Source organism: Perognathus longimembris, chromosome 16, assembly GCF_023159225.1.
Source record: "Perognathus longimembris pacificus isolate PPM17 chromosome 16, ASM2315922v1, whole genome shotgun sequence".
NCBI classification, from domain to species: Eukaryota; Metazoa; Chordata; class Mammalia; order Rodentia; family Heteromyidae; genus Perognathus; species Perognathus longimembris.
Window position 1 is genome coordinate 25,536,774 of NC_063176.1, and position 16,752 is coordinate 25,553,525.

At 37.1% G+C, this 16,752-nt stretch overlaps 1 protein-coding gene across 3 annotated transcripts in view; it reads left to right on the top strand.

Moving 5' to 3' along the window:
* The window catches only part of Slain2 (SLAIN motif family member 2), a 63,958-nt gene that overhangs the window by 32,721 nt on the left and 14,485 nt on the right, over nucleotides 1-16,752 (top strand). For 2 of the 3 annotated variants that reach the window (XM_048363885.1, XM_048363883.1), the window contains one exon: nucleotides 5,432-5,509. The exons of the other annotated variant lie outside the window; for it this stretch is intronic. In XM_048363885.1, the coding sequence (XP_048219842.1) occupies nucleotides 5,432-5,509 (78 nt within the window). The remainder of the gene's footprint in view (nucleotides 1-5,431; nucleotides 5,510-16,752) is intronic. 3 annotated transcript variants of the gene reach the window in all.

Sequence of the window (16,752 nt, forward strand, 5' to 3'; positions counted from 1 at the left end):
AAGGCCCTGTATCTGATCCCTAGCATCACCAAAAGCCAGAAGTGGAGCTATGGCCCAGGTGGTAGAGCACTAGCTTTAGGCATAAAAGCTCAGGAATAGTGCTCAGACTTTGAGTTGAAGCTCCAGGATTAGAACAAATAAAGCAAAAATCTTTACATAATAAATCTTCAAGCATCACCTCAATTGATAGAGCCATTATTGTCAGTGCCAATTCTGATTCAAGGTTGTTCTTCATGAGAAGAATATGCATTGTACTTGAACTGTTCTAGTATGACAAAGATTTATGGCAATGAAAAATAGCTTTTCGTAAAAACAGAAGAAAAAAAGGCTGGAAAACTGGGATACGGGCTGGGGATATGACCTAGTGGCAAAGAGTGCTTACCTTGTATACATGAAGCCCTGGGTTCAATTTCCCAGCACCACATATACAGAAAACGGCCAGAAGTGGCACTGTGGCTCAAGTGGCAGAGTGCTAGCCTTGAGCAAAAAGAAGCCAGGGACAGTGCTCAGGTCCTGAGTCCAAGCCCCAAGACTGGCAAAAAAGAAAAAACAAACAAAAACTGGGATACACATGTTAGTCAAAAAATGTATTGGCTATATATTAAGCTATATGATAATTACTTGCTTGTGTATAGAGATAGAATTGCCGCTCAATAACCACCTGCTATGTTCCTAGGATTTTTTTATATAGTCAAATTATTTTCCCTTTTCCCAAGTAGTTAATAATTAAGGAAAATATATAAGGAAAACAATAGTGTTTCAATTATGAATGTTATTGTATGGAAAATATATGTGCAACTTCACAAAAATGTATTTCTATATTTGAATCATGTATTGGCAGAAGAGTTCAAATATCATTCCTTTTTTAGTTGTATATGATTGCTCATTTTTATATTTGCAGCTACAGTAAAACTTATAATTTAAAATGTCACACAATGTTTATTTTTGTATAGAATTAAACTTACCAAAAATATATTTGAAAAATAGATCATCTAGAATATTAAGAAGCTTAAACTTCTGTTTATAAAAATACTTTATTAAATAATTTTTCTTAAAGCTAATAAATCATGAAACATCAAAATAGTATCTTACCCATTTTCCTGAAATTTTACATAAATTTTTGATACATAAAATTTATATGTAAGTATTTTAATAGTTTTATATAGTTTTAATAATAGTCTCTTTAATTTATAATCATGTACATTTAGTAACAAGTTTTATACAATGAATTATAGTTTGTATTTCTTGTATAAACTTCTGTTAGTAGTGTTATAGATACTCCATTTTGTTTTCTTTCAAATATTCATTTTTTTCAGTTCTTACGTGGCAAAGCTTCAGTTCTTACTTGCTGGTCTGCATGAAGCTAACTTTGCAAAGTTGCTTACTTCTACCTCCTGGACCACTTCTTTTGCCTTGTTACTATGCCAGTTGCTATTTTTATATGCTTATTTGCTGTGGCTGCATTATTGTGGATGCTGACATTTAAATATGGGTATTATGAGAGTTCTAATGTATTTTAAACTTTTGTAGTATTATAAGTTTTCACCATTTTTATTTGGGAAATGTGAATAACTAAAAAGGTTTAAGAAAACCAGAGCAGTACAAAGATCATGGGTACAGGCCATTTTTCTCCATTTCTTTAATTAGAGGGAAGAATGTTTGTCAAAGGCAAAAAGCTTTAAGAAGGATTACTTCTTTTTTTTGTAATTTATTTATTAATTAAACACATTTTTTTTACAAGGTATTGTGCAAAAAGGGTACAGTTACATAGTAGGGCAGTGTGTACATTTCTTGTGATATCTTACACCCTGTTTTTCTTTCCCTTCCCTAGGTCAGGTAGACATATATACAATACACAATGTACCAAGAACATATACAGTAGCCACGTGGCTTATGCCCAAGAAAATTTGCCTAGGGCTTTAAATGTAATGTCAACATTAGACAATATGTCGACAGTAGTAAGAAGGATTACTTCTGAATAATAGAAAACAGGCTTGGCAGAAAATGTAGTTTGTGGAGAAAGACATTATTACTCTACATAATGATAGTGTCAAGGAATATTTGATTTGGTGAGCATCTCTGCTTATCATAGTGAGGTCTTGCTAATTTGAATTACATAGTGATTAAAAGAGAAAACAAGGAACAGTTTAAATGTATATATTTTTATAGCTAACATTCTATTATTACAGAATGATTTGGGATGTTTCACTTAAACTAGTACACTTTATCATTTAGGAAATGACTTTATTTCTTTAGAAAGTTGATCAGATGAGAATAATTTAGGTAAAAAGTTAGTTATTAGCCAAGTGCTGGTGGCTCATTCATGCCTGTAATCCTAGCTACTCAGGAGGCTGAGATTTAAGGATTACAATTGAGAGCCTTCCTGGGCAGGAAAGTCTGTGAGACTCTTATCTCCAATTAACTACCAGGAAACCAGAAGTGGAACTGTGGCTCAAAGTGGTAGAGCACTAGCCTTGAGCATGGGAGTTCAGGGACAGCACCCAGGCCCTGAGTTCAAGCCCCATGATTGACCAAAAAAAAGAAAAAAAAAGTTCTTGTTTGCTGATAGCATGTGATGATTGTGATCATTTATGAAAACCATCATTCAGTCTGTCTGAGATAAATTTAGAAGCTGCTCCCTGATTGTATATGTAATCTCATTCTACAGTGAGTTCCTGGTAAAAGTGTGTCCCTTGTCTGTAGATTCCATTGTCATGACTTCATGATAATAGAGTCCATTAGATTTACCATAGCTGTGAGTTCAAATAGATTATTATGGGTTATGTGTGATATAAGCCATCCTTAAAAAACTTGAACGATTTTAGTAGATTGCTGGTTTACTTTGCTGTCGTTTACAGCTGAGTTCTTCAGAATACTAGTCACATTGCAATTTCTTATTCTTAGGGTTGCTTTTTACTTAATCTGGAATACTTTTTCCCAGTATCTACATCACTCACTAAGTTTCACTCTTTATTCATCTTTGTGCAAATATCCTCTTAGGGAACTTTTTCCTGGTCACTTATTTGTAAATGCAACTTAAATCTTCTTGTCCCCTTTTTCTACTTATTTTTCTCCTTGGCATAGCTATCACTATTGGGAAAGTTGTATATTTTGCTACTTTGTATATATTGTCTGTCCCTCCTTTCTGAGTACTACTTTCTTGAGACTATGAACTGTCTATTGAGTTGGCTACTGGCTCCATTATACCCAAAGCTGTACTTAGAATAAAGCAGATATCAGCTGTATGAGTAATTGAAAATAGGATATATGGATTGATGATTGGATGAAAACATGTGAATAAATATGTAGATGAAGGATATTTGATGATAATAGTGTATTTTATGATACGATATAAGGTAACCCTTTCATTATGAAGTGTTTTTTATTCAATATGGAGAAGTTTTTGCTCATCTTCTTGACTATTTGAGTTAAACTGGCATCAGACATTATTTAGCTATAGTAATGTATAGAGTGCTGAAAAGTTAGAACTCAAAACATTTTTATTTATTTGTTTATTAATTGAACACAAATTTTTTGACAAGGTGTTGTGCAAAAAGGGTACAGTTACATAGTAGGGCAGTGTGTACATTTCTTGTGATATCTTACGTCCTGTTTTTCTATCTCTTCTCTAGGTCAGGTAGACATATATATACAATATACAATGTATCAAGAACATATACAGTAGCCACGTGGCCACGCCCAAGAAAGTTCGCCTAGGGCTTTAAATGTAATGTCGATATTAGACAATATGTCGATAGTAGTCGTGTATGAACGTACATACCTAGCTTTTGAGCTATTGTATTCCCCTGAGAGGTCAATTTTTTACCTTTATATGTTGAGTAATTGTTTGGTTTTAGTTACATACTGTTGGGTCGCTGCCCCAATCCTGTGGGGAATACTATTTGACAAGCAGTTTTTGGTTTCACAGACTTGGTCTCTACTGTCTCTCCGTCTCCCTTTGTTAACAGTCATATATCAGGGAGATCATGCCCCTTTGTTTTCTTTGTTCTAGGCTTGTCTCGCTCAACATTATTTATTTGAGAACTCAAAACATTTTTAAGTTTATTAGCTGTGAGAAAATAATCGTTGCCCAACTTTGATAGAATTGAGCATATTCTCTTTGTTCTCTAATATTACTTTATAACCTCAGTGCTCATCTGTGCCCTTCCCACACTCTTAGGCATGGGATCTCTTTGATTTAAAGAAAAAGTTTGTACGTTCATCCTGGAAGTAGAGAACTTTACACTAAATGGAAACAGGTGGTTGCATTGGTAAGATGTGAGACTCTGAGAAGCCATAGTAGTCTTAGAGTAATAAGAACCATTTTCACCCCAGACCTGGGCTGAGTATTAAATGATATTGTGAGAGTTTTAATGTAGTTTTAGAAGATTAGAAATTTGAGGAAAGACTTCAGAGTTCTTCATTGATTACATTGAAAGGTATATGCTAAATTGGGCACCAGTGGCTCATGCCTATAATCCTAGCTATTCAGGAAACTGAATTCTGAGGATCTCAGTTTGAAGCCAGTCCGGGCAGAAAAGTCCCTAAGCCTCTACTTCCAGTTAAGCACCAAAAAGCTGGAAGAGGAGATGTGGCTTAAATAGTAGAGCCCTAGCTCTGGCTCTGGGTGGGGGGGGGGGGGGGAGGAAAGCTAAGGGACAGTTCCCAGGCCCCCCCAGAGAAGAATATGCCCCAGTACTAGTACCTCCCCCTCCCTCCCCCAAAAAGCATATGCCTAAAGTATTCAGACCCTTCAGCTCACACCAACACTTGCGCATGTGTGTGCATGTGGGCACGCACACACCCACACACACCCCTATACGCATATGTATGCACATGATTTAATACAATACTACCCAAAGATGACTTGTAGAACAAGATGATGTTGAACACAGTAAAGCTAGCAGATTATGACTTTCAGAAGACTTTCCCAGTTCTGAGTTTTCTTCCCTTTTTTGCGTATGGGGATTCGTTTCATTTTAGGGCATTTCATCTAACAATACTGCCTTGCCAAAATGCGCTTTTTTGTATTGACAAAGTATTGCATTTATTTTCTATGCTGTGTGCTTGTGTTCATCACTTTTATCTTTATATTTGAATTCTTTGCATCCTATAGCATGTTTGCTGGTGGTTTGTTTTCTCTTTGATATGTCAGCTGGTTGACATATTAGAGATTTTTTTCATCTACAAAAAAAACTAGTTCTAAAGGTATGCAGTTTGCACTAAGATTGTCATCCTTTTTCTTTTCTGCCTTGTGCTGCACTGAGCATCTCTTTAAAATCCTTCTGCTTCTAGGGTCTAACATTTTCATCTTATGGTTTCTCTTCCTTGATAAGTTTTAAAGTTTATATTAAAATATTCAAGTTTACAAAAGCTGTAGCCTTTATCTTGTACTTCCAGGCAAATATTACAGTTCTTTATTTTTCAACAGCTTCACAAAGGCTGAAAAATTTGCCTCGTACTTCCCTCAAAGCCAAACAGTTGCTTCAAACTTCATCTACAAAAAGAGGTAACTACAGCCTCTTACTAAGTTTAAAGTTTCAGCAAATGCTGTAGCTAAACCTTACGCCTCTGGCAATCTGAGCCAGTGATGTTTACAAGGCACATTTCAGTCTCTTTTTTTCATAATATAATGTGGATTAATTCTTTGCTATGTGGATAAATCCAGAAGAAACATTTTCTACAGAGGTATGTATTGGATTACTCTTTTGAAAGGAATAGAGAATTTACCATTTTTCTTATCACAAATCAGCATTTAACTTAAAGTGAGTTAGTTAATAAATGCTTTAAAGTAAATCAAATGTTAGACATTCCATGTGTTGTTTTTTCTTCAGACATTAATTTTTGTTTACATATAGGGTGAAATGAAAACTTTGTATTAGAAACTGATTGATGCTAAAGCACTGTTGTGTGGTTGTAAGAAGAACTGTGTTGAAGAGACATGGAAGTTAAACATGACAGCTCTATGGTTTGTTTCTAAGAGACTGAATGTAAAGTATATAGTAGGAAGCAGAACTGAGCGAAAACAGTGGCATTGGTTAAACCAGTAGTACTAAGAATAGTAGAAGCTTTAGAGAAAACTGGACAGAAAAATGCAAACAATGAACAATGTGTGAATTTGTAAATACCTGTTGACAGTCTTCCAGTACATTCGTGTTGGTACCATAGTTATGAATAATGAACTTTAAAGATCATGTTCTTTGATGGAACAGGAAATTATTTTGAGGGTTTTTATAGAAAAAGATTGCTCATATTATCTAAAAGTTTACAAAAGAGTAAACACAATTATAATAGAATCATAATAATATAAATATTGAAATCAGATTGGTTTAACCACTAATTATAATATAGCTATGTAAAGATTCCCATGAAGTTGAGATGAGGAACAGTAAAAAAGTGAGATCTTGTCTTTTGTCTTTCCTTCCTCCCTTTCTTCCTCCCGTCCTTCCTTCCTTCCTTCCTTCCTTCCTTCCTTCCTTCCTTCCTTCCTTCCTTCCTTCCCTCCCTCGCTCCCCTCCCTCCTTTCCTCCCTCCTCCCTTTCTCTTCCCTCCCTCCCTCCCTCCCTCTATATGCTTTCTTTTTTTAACAAAGGTAGAATTCTTTTGTTCACACATAAATAAATCTATACACCATGTTGATTTTTTATAGATTTTTTTCTTTATTGTCAAAGTGTAGTGTAGAGGGGTTACAGATTCATATGTAAGGCAGTGAGTATATTTCTTGTTCAACTTGTTACCTCCTCCCTCATTTTCCCCTACCACCCTTCTCCCTCTTTCCCTCTCCCCTCAAGACTCATGGTGCAGTGTCACCATGTTGATTTATATCTTTCATTTTGCTTTTTACTGACTAACGTTTTACATGGATGCATTTATACTATTCATAGTTCAGTGGTAAAGAGCCTATTCTTGTTTTTTTAATAACCTGTGAAAACTATTTTAATTGCTTCATAAAATGCTCTCAGGTCATATGCCAGGGTAATTACATTACTAATGCTTGCTACTTAGTATTCATATCATTTTTTCTAATAACACAGTTATTAGAAAAGCCAATAGATAAAACCAAAACTGATGAATGAAATCAATAGTACATATATTGCATAGAAAAAAAATACAGGCAAACAGGAAAAAATAGCTGGAAAAGAGTTTTAAGATCCAGCAGTCATACTACTAGAGGAGTCATACTACTATCCAAGAGAAGCGAAATCAGTATGATGAGGAAATAACTGTATTCCCATGTTTACTGTGGCACTCTTCACTGTCACCAACTAAAGCCAACCTAAATGGATGAATGAACCTAAAAAGGTATACACAGTGGAATATTATTTGACAATTAAAAAGATGAGATACTGTCATTTGTGACAGAAAATTGGATCTGGAGGACATTATATTAAATGTAATGAACCAAACAGATATGTATGATGTAACTCAATGTATTCTCAGAATGTTGACCTCAGAAGCAACGAACAGAATAGTAGTTACCAAAGGTAAGGAGTGAGAAGAGGAAGGGAAAATTTGTCATTGGGTACAAAGTGAATTAGAGGAATAAATTCTGGGGTTCCAGTGTGTAGAAGAGAACTTACAATACAAGAATATATCATGTATATTTCAGAATAGATAAATTAGGTTTTTGAACATTCAAAAACATAAAACATAAGTGTATGAGGCTAAACATGATAAATGTATGAGGCTAAAGGTATATTTACTACTCTAATTTGATCAGCACACCATGCATTCATGATTTGAACCATCACAATTTACCCTATAAATAAAGAAATATATATACACACACATATATGTGCATGTATATACATGTATATATGTGTGTGTGTTCTTTATCAAAAGGATCATGCCTGTAATACTAGCTACTCAGGAGGCTGAGATCTGAGGATAGTGGTTTGAAGTCAGTCCAAGCAGAAAAGTCTGTGAGACTCTTATCTCCAATTAACCCCCAAAAACTGAAAGTAGAGCTGTGGCTCAAGTGGTAGAACTCTAGCCTTCAGCAAAAAAGTCAAGTGAGAGCACAAGGCCCTGAATTGAAGACCCAGTGCAGCATATGAGAGAGGAGAGGGGGGAGAAGGGACAGGTAAAAACAGATGAACTGGGCTGTGGCTTAGTAGCAGAGTGTTAGCATGTACCAGGGTCCTAGGTTTGATCCCCAGTATACCACCTCCCCCCAGCAAACCTAAAAAAATTACGTTATGTGAAACAAGACAGTGTGTTTCTAAACCATGATAAAAGGATAAGGGATTTGACATTAATACAAGTTTATTACATTATAAGCTGCTTTATAATGGGTTATTTTTTGCATACGGTAGGTTTATGTAGTTTAAATTTTTACTTAAAGGTATTATGTTAATGTGCTTATTTATGTTAAAAAGACTATAACTTCTGGCCAAAGTTTTTATCTGTATCTCATCTATCTATATTAAGTAGTTTTACAAAGGGGTTTCAGTTCTGGAACTATGAGTACAGTGTATCTTGATCAATATCTTCTAATTTACCCTTACAGGTTATGCTATTTTTGTGATTTTTGAGCTACCCAACTCCCTTCATCCCATGATTAGATAACATGACAGTCCAGTCTCAGCTGTTATGAATGAGAAGTCTTGCATATATAGCTCCCTTTTTTTTTTTTTTTTTGGCCAGTCCTGGGGCTTGGACTCAGGGCCTGAGCGTGGTCCCTGGCTTCTTTTTGCTCAAGGCTAGCACTCCGCCACTTGAGCCACAGCACCACTTCTGGCCATTTTCTGTATATGTGGTGCTGGGGAATTGAACCCAGGGCCTCATGTATATGAGGCAAGCACTCTTGCCACTAGGCCATATCCCCAGCCCATATATAGCTCTCTTAACTTAGTAAAACTTTTATGTGTATTTTATGTTCTGTTGTTTTGTCTCTTTATTTACTAATCGAAGTTTTCATATTTTATTATTGGTGTGGTGGTTGGTAGATTGTCTTTAATATACCCTTTTCTCTTAAGTTCTAAGCCAATTGAGAAATGGCTAGAGAATATAGAATAAGATAGAAAAAGTATTAGCTTAACTACTGGTGAAATATTAAGAATTGAGAAATATCTCTTTGATCTAAGGCTAGGACCCTCTTCACCAAGAGTGGCCACTAGTCTGATTTTTTTTTTTTTTAATCTGTCATGAGGCTTGAACTCAGATTCTGAGTGTTGTCTCTGAGCTCCTTCACTCAAGGCTGGCATTCTACCACTTTGAGCCACAGCTCCACTTCTGGCTTTTACATGGCTAATTGAAGAGTCTCAGGGCCTTTCCTGCCCAAGCTAGCTTTTAACCATGATCCTCTGATCTCAGCCTCCTGAGTACCTAGGGTTACGATGTGAGCCACCTGTGCCCAACATTACTCTTCTGAATTTTAACTTCTCTCTATACAGATGATAATGAAACTATAGTTTTTCTCTTTCTTTTTTTTTTTAGCCTTCTTTTTCCCCAACTAAGGCAGGTATTGTTTAGCCCAGCTTGCCTTGAACTTCCCATTCTCCGGCCTTAGCTGGCCAAGTGCTGCAATTACAGGCATGCACGACTGTGCCTGTATTTTACCCTTTCAATATATATCCTAAGTTTCTCTTACTTTATAGTTTTCCTCCATCCCTTTTCTTTATAGATTTTACCATGTCACTTGTTTTGTATGATTTCTGTGATGCAGTCCCATTTGTCCATTCTTGCCATAATTTCCTGAGCATTCAGTACTACTCAAAAAATAATTGCCTATGTTTATGTCTTTATATTTTCCTATAGGTGTTTCAAAATTTCAGATCTTACATTAAGACCTTTTAATAGGAAAAAAAAACTCTGTTCCTGGATTGGGGGGAGGGGGAGTCTGAGATTTTTATTATTAAAAAATTGATTTTTTAGCTGGGCACCAGTAGCTCACTCTTATAATCCTAGCTGCCCAAAAGCCTGAGATCTGAGGATCGTGGGTCAAGCCAGCTTTGACAGAAAATCCATGAAACTCTTATCTCCAATAAACTACTCAAAAAAAGCTGGAAGTGGCTCTATGGCTCAAGTTGTAGGGCGCTGGCCTTGAGTACAAAGAGGCTCAAGGACAGTGCCCAGGCCCTGCATTTAAACCCCAGGACTGGGAAAGAAAAGAGACTTATACTGGATGAGAGATAGGAATCTAATTAATATTGATAGATAACCAGTTTTTTCCAGCACCATTTATTGAAGAAGCAATCTTTTCTCTAGTGTATGTTTTTTGTTCCATTGTCAAAAATCAGACTGCTGTAACTGTTGGTTTCTTTGCTGGTCTTCTAGTTTGTTTCACTGATCTTAGTATCTGTTTTTGTGCCAGTATCATACAGGGTCTGTTATAGCTTCCTCATAGAATTTCTAGTCAGGTATTGTGATGCCTCAAGCACTATTCCTTCTTTTTGGGATTACTTTTGCTATTCATAATCCTTTATGTTTCCCTGTGAAACTTAAATTGATTTTTCTGTTTTTGTGAAGAATGACTTTGGGATTTGGATGGGAATTTATTTTCACAGCATTAATTCTGCCAATCCATTAACATGAGAAACATTTTACCTCTACAAGTGACCTTTTCTATTTCTTTCTTTAGAGTTTTATAGTTTTCATAGTAGAGATCTTTGGCCTCTTTGGTAGATTGGAATTGTTTTCTCGATTTCATTCTCGGCTTGTTCATTTGTTGGTATATAGAAAGCTACTGATTTTTGCTTGTTAACATTGTATCCTGCTGAAAAATGTTTATTAGCTCTGGAAGGTTTTTGGTAGAGTCTTTAGGTTCTTTTAAGTATATAATTATTTCATCTCTGAATAAAGATAATTTTGCTTCTTTCTTCCCTGTATTAATCCCTCTTGTTCCATTCTCTTGCTTTATTCTTCTGTTTAAGAATTTTAGTGTTATACTGAGAAAGAGTAGGGACAGTGAATACCTGTCTCCTTCCTGACTTTGGAGGAAATTATTTGTTTTTCCCTATTGACTGTGAGGTGACTATAGGTTTGCTATATATACGTTTATTATGTTGAGGTACATTTCTTCCTTTCCTAGTTTCATCAGAGCTTTTATCAGACCACCATTTTACCTATTAGTCATTATGTTCAGGAAATAGATATCTCCTGAAATTGAGAGGTGGGGAGGGGAGGCTTGAACTTAGGGCCTGGTCTTTGTCCCTGAGCTTTTGTCCTCAAGGCTAGCACTCTACCACTTGAGCCACAGCTCCTCTTCCATCTTTTTTTTTTTTTTTTTGGCCAGTCCTGGGCCTTGGACTCAGGGCCTGAGCACTGTCCCTGGCTTCTTCCCGCTCAAGGCTAGCACTCTGCCACTTGAGCCACAGCGCCACTTCTGGCCGTTTTCTATATATGTGGTGCTGGGGAATCGAATCTAGGGCCTCGTGTATCCGAGGCAGGCACTCTTGCCACTGGGCTATATCCCCAGCCCCTCTTCCATCTTTTTGGTGGTTAATTGGAGATAAGAGTTTCATGGTCTTTCTTGCCAGGCTGGCTTTGAGCCATGATCCTCAGATCTCGGCTCCTTAAATAGCTAGGATTACAAGAGTGAGCCATTGGCACTCAGCTCCTGAAATTTTTAATAATAAAAATCTCAGACTTTTTTAAAATCCAGGAGCATTATAGGCATTATATAAAATACACTGAAGATTCAAAGTGAAAGAAGGCAAAGGAATGACATGGTAGTAATTTTCTAAAGTTTTCTTTCTTTTTTTTTTTTTTTGCTGGTCTTTGGGCTTGAACTCAGGGCCTGAGCACTGTCCTTGGCTTCTTTTTGCTCAAGGCTAGCACTCTACCACTTGAGCCACAGCACCACTTCCAGCTTTTTCTGTTTATGTGGTGCTAGGGAATCGAACCCAGGGCTTTGTGCATGCAAAACAAGCACTGTATTATTAAGCCAAATTCCCAGCCCCAAAGTTTTCTTTTTGCTTCAGATACAGCTCAGATGAAGAACTTAGTGCCTTCAAAAACCCATTGGGTATGGAGACAAAAAGCTTCTCAAAGTACTAGGAAAGAAAACCTATAGCTGACAATTCCTTTACTCCACCAAGTAGCCACGGCTGTGGGTGGGCATAGGGTTCAGTAGGCCCGATAGGTTGAATTTTGTGTGTGAGCCTGTAAAAAGGCACCCCAACACCTTTCCCCAAGTTGTATCAGAGACCACAGTAAAGGGGCAAGACTTCTATCTGCTGGCTGGCAATTTTAGTGTCATTAGAGATCTGCACTTCACCCCTACATCCTGCCCCTGCAGTAATAAGGTACTCTTCCACTTCCCCTCAAGAGGGTGTCCACAGAGCTCTAGCTGAGAGTCAGGACCTTCATCACTGCTCACCCTCACCACAGTAGCAACAGACAAGTGGGAAATCAGTACTCATACCTCCATGTATCAGATGAGCATGTGTTTAATCTTACAGGAAATTGCCAGGTCGTTTCTTCAATGTGCAGTTGTGTTTTACATTCCTACCAACGAAGTGTGGAGAATCCAAATGCTCAGCAATATTTGTAATTCTTTCTTTTTTTTTTTTTTTGGCCAGTCCTGGGCCTTGGACTCAGGGCCTGAGCACTATCCCTGGCTTCTTCCCGCTCAAGGCTAGCACTCTGCCTCTTGAGCCACAGCGCCGCTTCTGGCCGTTTTCTGTATATGTGGTGCTGGGGAATCGAACCTAGGGCCTCGTGTATCCGAGGCAGGCACTGTTGCCACTAGGCTATATCCCCAGCCCTGTAATTCTTTCTAATTGTAATTATTTCCAATAGATGAGGACGAGCAGTATCTTAGGTGTTTTGTGCTGCTGTAAACAGAACACCTGAATAAAACAGAAATGTACTCCCTTAGTTCTTAAGCCTGGTAAGTCTTAATTGAGGTGCTGCTATCTGAGTGGGGGAAGTAGGTTTCTAACACATGACTTTGGGGATACATGCAGACTGTCGTAGATAGATTACTCTGAGAATTTATTTCCAAGTTATTAGTAATGTTAGTAATAATGTTAGTAATATCTTTTCACTTTATTCCCAAACATCCATATGTCTTCTCTTATGAAGTAGCAGCTGAAATCTTTTGTTCTTTTTCTTTTTTGTCAATCATGGGGCTTGAACTCAGGACCAGGATTCTATCCCTGATTTTATTTTTTCCCCTCAAGGCTAATGCTCTACCACTTTGAACCACAGCTCCACTTCTGGTCTTCTAGTGGTTAATTGGAGATAAGAGTCTTGTGGCCTTTCCTGCCCAAGCTGGCTTTGAACCAAGATCCTCCTGCTGAGAAGCTAGGATTAGAGGCTCTTTTGCTAATTTTGTTTATTTTTATTATTCACTTGTAAGAATTCTGTGTCTTCTGAAGTAGTCTTCCTTGTCAGATATGTATTTTACAAGTATTTCCTCCAATTTTATTATTTTCTTTCACATTTTCTTAGTAACTCTTGTTGATGTAAATGTTTTACTTGAAGGTATTTCTATTTTGGTCAGAGTTTAAAAAATAATGCATATTAAATTTTGGGTTTTCTGCATTTGTTGGTATGATCATAGAGTTTTCTTTGAGTCTTTTATGTGTGACCTTATATAAACTGATTTTTTTCAGACATTTAATTAACCTTATAACTCTGCTTGAGTATGATGTAGCTTTCTGTGTTTTGTTGGATTTGATTCTTTTTATTGTTATTATTATGTAGTTTTACAGAGTGGTTACAATTTCATAAGTCAGGTTATGGTTACAATGCTGGATTTGATTTTACTAACATTTATTAAGGGGTTTTAAAACTACTCTTTCTTTATAGTCTTCTGTATAGTTTTGAAATTTCTTCCTCAGCTCTGTAAGAAAAAAGAACTATTTGAGTTTAGAGTGTAATTTGGATTGCAAATTGTATGACTTATTAGAAAACCTGAATGGGTTTTTTTGTTGTTGTTATTGTAAAAGCAATTAGAAAACCTGAATGGGTTTTTTTGTTGTTGTTATTGTAAAAGCAATGTACAGAAGGATTACCGGTACATCAGTCAGGTAATGAGTACATTTCTTTTTGGACATTGTCATCCCTTCCCTCATTCTCTCCCAGTTTTCCCTCCCATCCCCACCCACAAGTTGTATAGTTCCTTTTCAACATAGTGTCTCTAGTGAGAGCCACTGCTTCATTTGTTAACCCTTTGTCCATTTCTGCCCCCCCTAACTTTCCCAAAGACAGAAAAAGGACAAACAAGACAAAAGGAAAAGAAAAACAGCAATGAAGAAAAAAATACCCTCGTTTTCATTTCCTGGAGTCCATATATATATATATATATATATATATATATATATATTTTTTTTTTTTTTTTTTTTGGCCAGTCCTGGGACTTGTGACTCAGGGCCTGAGCACTGTCCCTAGCTTCTTTCTGCTCAAGGCTAGCAGTCTTGAGCCACAGCACCACTTCCGGCTTTTTTATATATGTGGTGCTGGGGAATCCAACCCAGGGCTTCATGTATGTGAGGCAAGCATTCTACCACTGGGCCATATTCCCAGCCCTTGAATGGCTTTTTTTTTTTTTTTTGTCGTCTCCAAGTTTTTTGTTTTGTTTTGTTTTGTTTTTTGCCAGTCCTGGGCCTTGGACTCAGGGCCTGAGCACTGTCCCTGGCTTCTTTTTGCTCAAGGCTAGCACTCTGCCACTTGAGCCGCAGCGCCACTTCTGGCCATTTTCTGTATATGTGGTGCTGGGGAATCGAACCGAGGGCTTCATGTATACGAGGCAAGCACTCTTGCCACCAGGCCATATCCCCAGCCCCCTTGAATGGCTTTTTAAAGTCAGCTTTTCATTATGTTTATGTTCCTGGAAGACAAGCTTAAGTTGATTGATACAAAGTCTCTTATTTTCAATGAAATATCTGAAGTACTGATTACTGTCTCCTAATATTGGCATTGGTGGCATCTCAGGACCATTTTGGTCTTTCAATTTTTTGTTTATTGTTTATGTATTGGGCTGACCTTTGCTCTTATTTTTATACTTCAGTTTTAATTTTTTTAATTATTATAAAGGTGATGTACAGAGGGGCTACAGTTACATTAGTTAAGTAATTAGCACATTTCGTTTGGAACAATGTCACTCCTTCTCTCGCTCTTTTCAGTGTTTGGCTACTATCTCTCTTTTTTTTTTTTTTTTTTTTATCATTCATGGTGCTTGAACTCTGAGCCTAGGTGCTGTCCCTGAGGTTTTCAGCTCAAGAGTAGTTCTCTACCACTTGAGCCACTTCGGTTTTCTGGTGGTTAATTGGAGCTAAGAGTCTCACAGACTTTCCTGCCCTGGCTGGCTTTGAACCATGATCCTCAGATCTCAGCCTCCTGAGCAGGCAGGATTACGGGTGTAAGCCACTAGTGCCCAGCACTCCCATCTCTTACTAGCTTCTTAAGGTAGAAGATGACCTCATTGATATTATACTTCTTTTCTAATTAAATATTGAGCTTTAAGTTTTGCCCAAGCACTGCTTTTTATTCATCCCAAAGTTTCAATGTTTTCATTTTCAATCAGTTCCCTAATGATTTCATTAACCCATTTATCATTAAAGATTATTTTTTGCAAATTCAGAATATTTGAGAATTTCTCCAGGCATTTATTTTAGTCTCTATAAATTATTGATTGTATTGTGACCAGAAAATGTACTTTATATGAAACCTTTCTGAATTGTAGTATTGAAGTATGCCATTTATAGTGCAAGAGACATATAACTATACTTGTCTTCTGCACCATTCCCTGAACTACTTTGGTTGGTTTTGTATATATGTTTTTTGCAGTACTGGGTATTGAATTCAGGGCCTTCCTCTTGCAAGGAACACTTGATCAATGCTCCTAGCCCTTTTTGCTTTTAGTTTATTTTTCAAGTAAGGTGCATTTGCCCAGGCAAATGGACTGTGATTCTCCTACCTCTGCCTCCCAAAGATCTGGGCTTCCAGATGTGCACCACCATCTCCAGCTGTGTGTGTGTGTGTGTGTGTGTGTGTGTGTGCCAATCCTGGGGCTAGAACATAGGGCCTAGGTGTTGTCCTTGACCATTTTTCACTCAAGACTATCACTCTACCACTTGAGCCATGTAATTCCACGTCCATCTTTTTGGTTAATTGGAGATAAGAGCTTCACAGACTTTGCTGACCAAGCTGGCTTCAAACCACAATTATCAGATCTCAGCCTACTGAGTAGCTAGGATCACAGGCTACCCACACCCAGCTTATTTATATTTTAAATAGGCAGTCTCATAGCCCAACTTAAAAGTGAAATTTGGGCCTAGAAGTAGCTCATGGAGCACTTAGAAGGCACTGGGTTGTCCCCAAAACTGCCAAGTCCTCCCTCCTCACTAAACATTGATTATTTAAAAGTCTTTTGTGTTTCTTTTTTTAAAATTTTAATTTATTAATTGAACACAAATTTTTTTGACATGGTGTTGTGCAAAAGGGGTACAGTTACATAATAGGGCAGTGTGTACATTTCTTGTGATATCTTACACCCTGTTTTTCTTTCCCTTCTCTAGGTCAGGTAGACATATATACAATACACAATGTATCAAGAACATATACAGTATCCACGTGGCCAAGCCCAAGAAAATTTGCCTAGGGCTTTAAATGTAATGTCGATATTAGACAATATGTCGACAGTAGTCATATATGAACGTACATACATAGCTTTTGAGCTATTCCACTAAGAGGTCAATTTTTGATCTTTATATGTTGGGTAGTTGTTTGGTTTTAGTTACATACTGTTGGGTCACTGCCCCAATCCTGTGGGAAATACCATTTGACAAGCAGTTTTTGGTT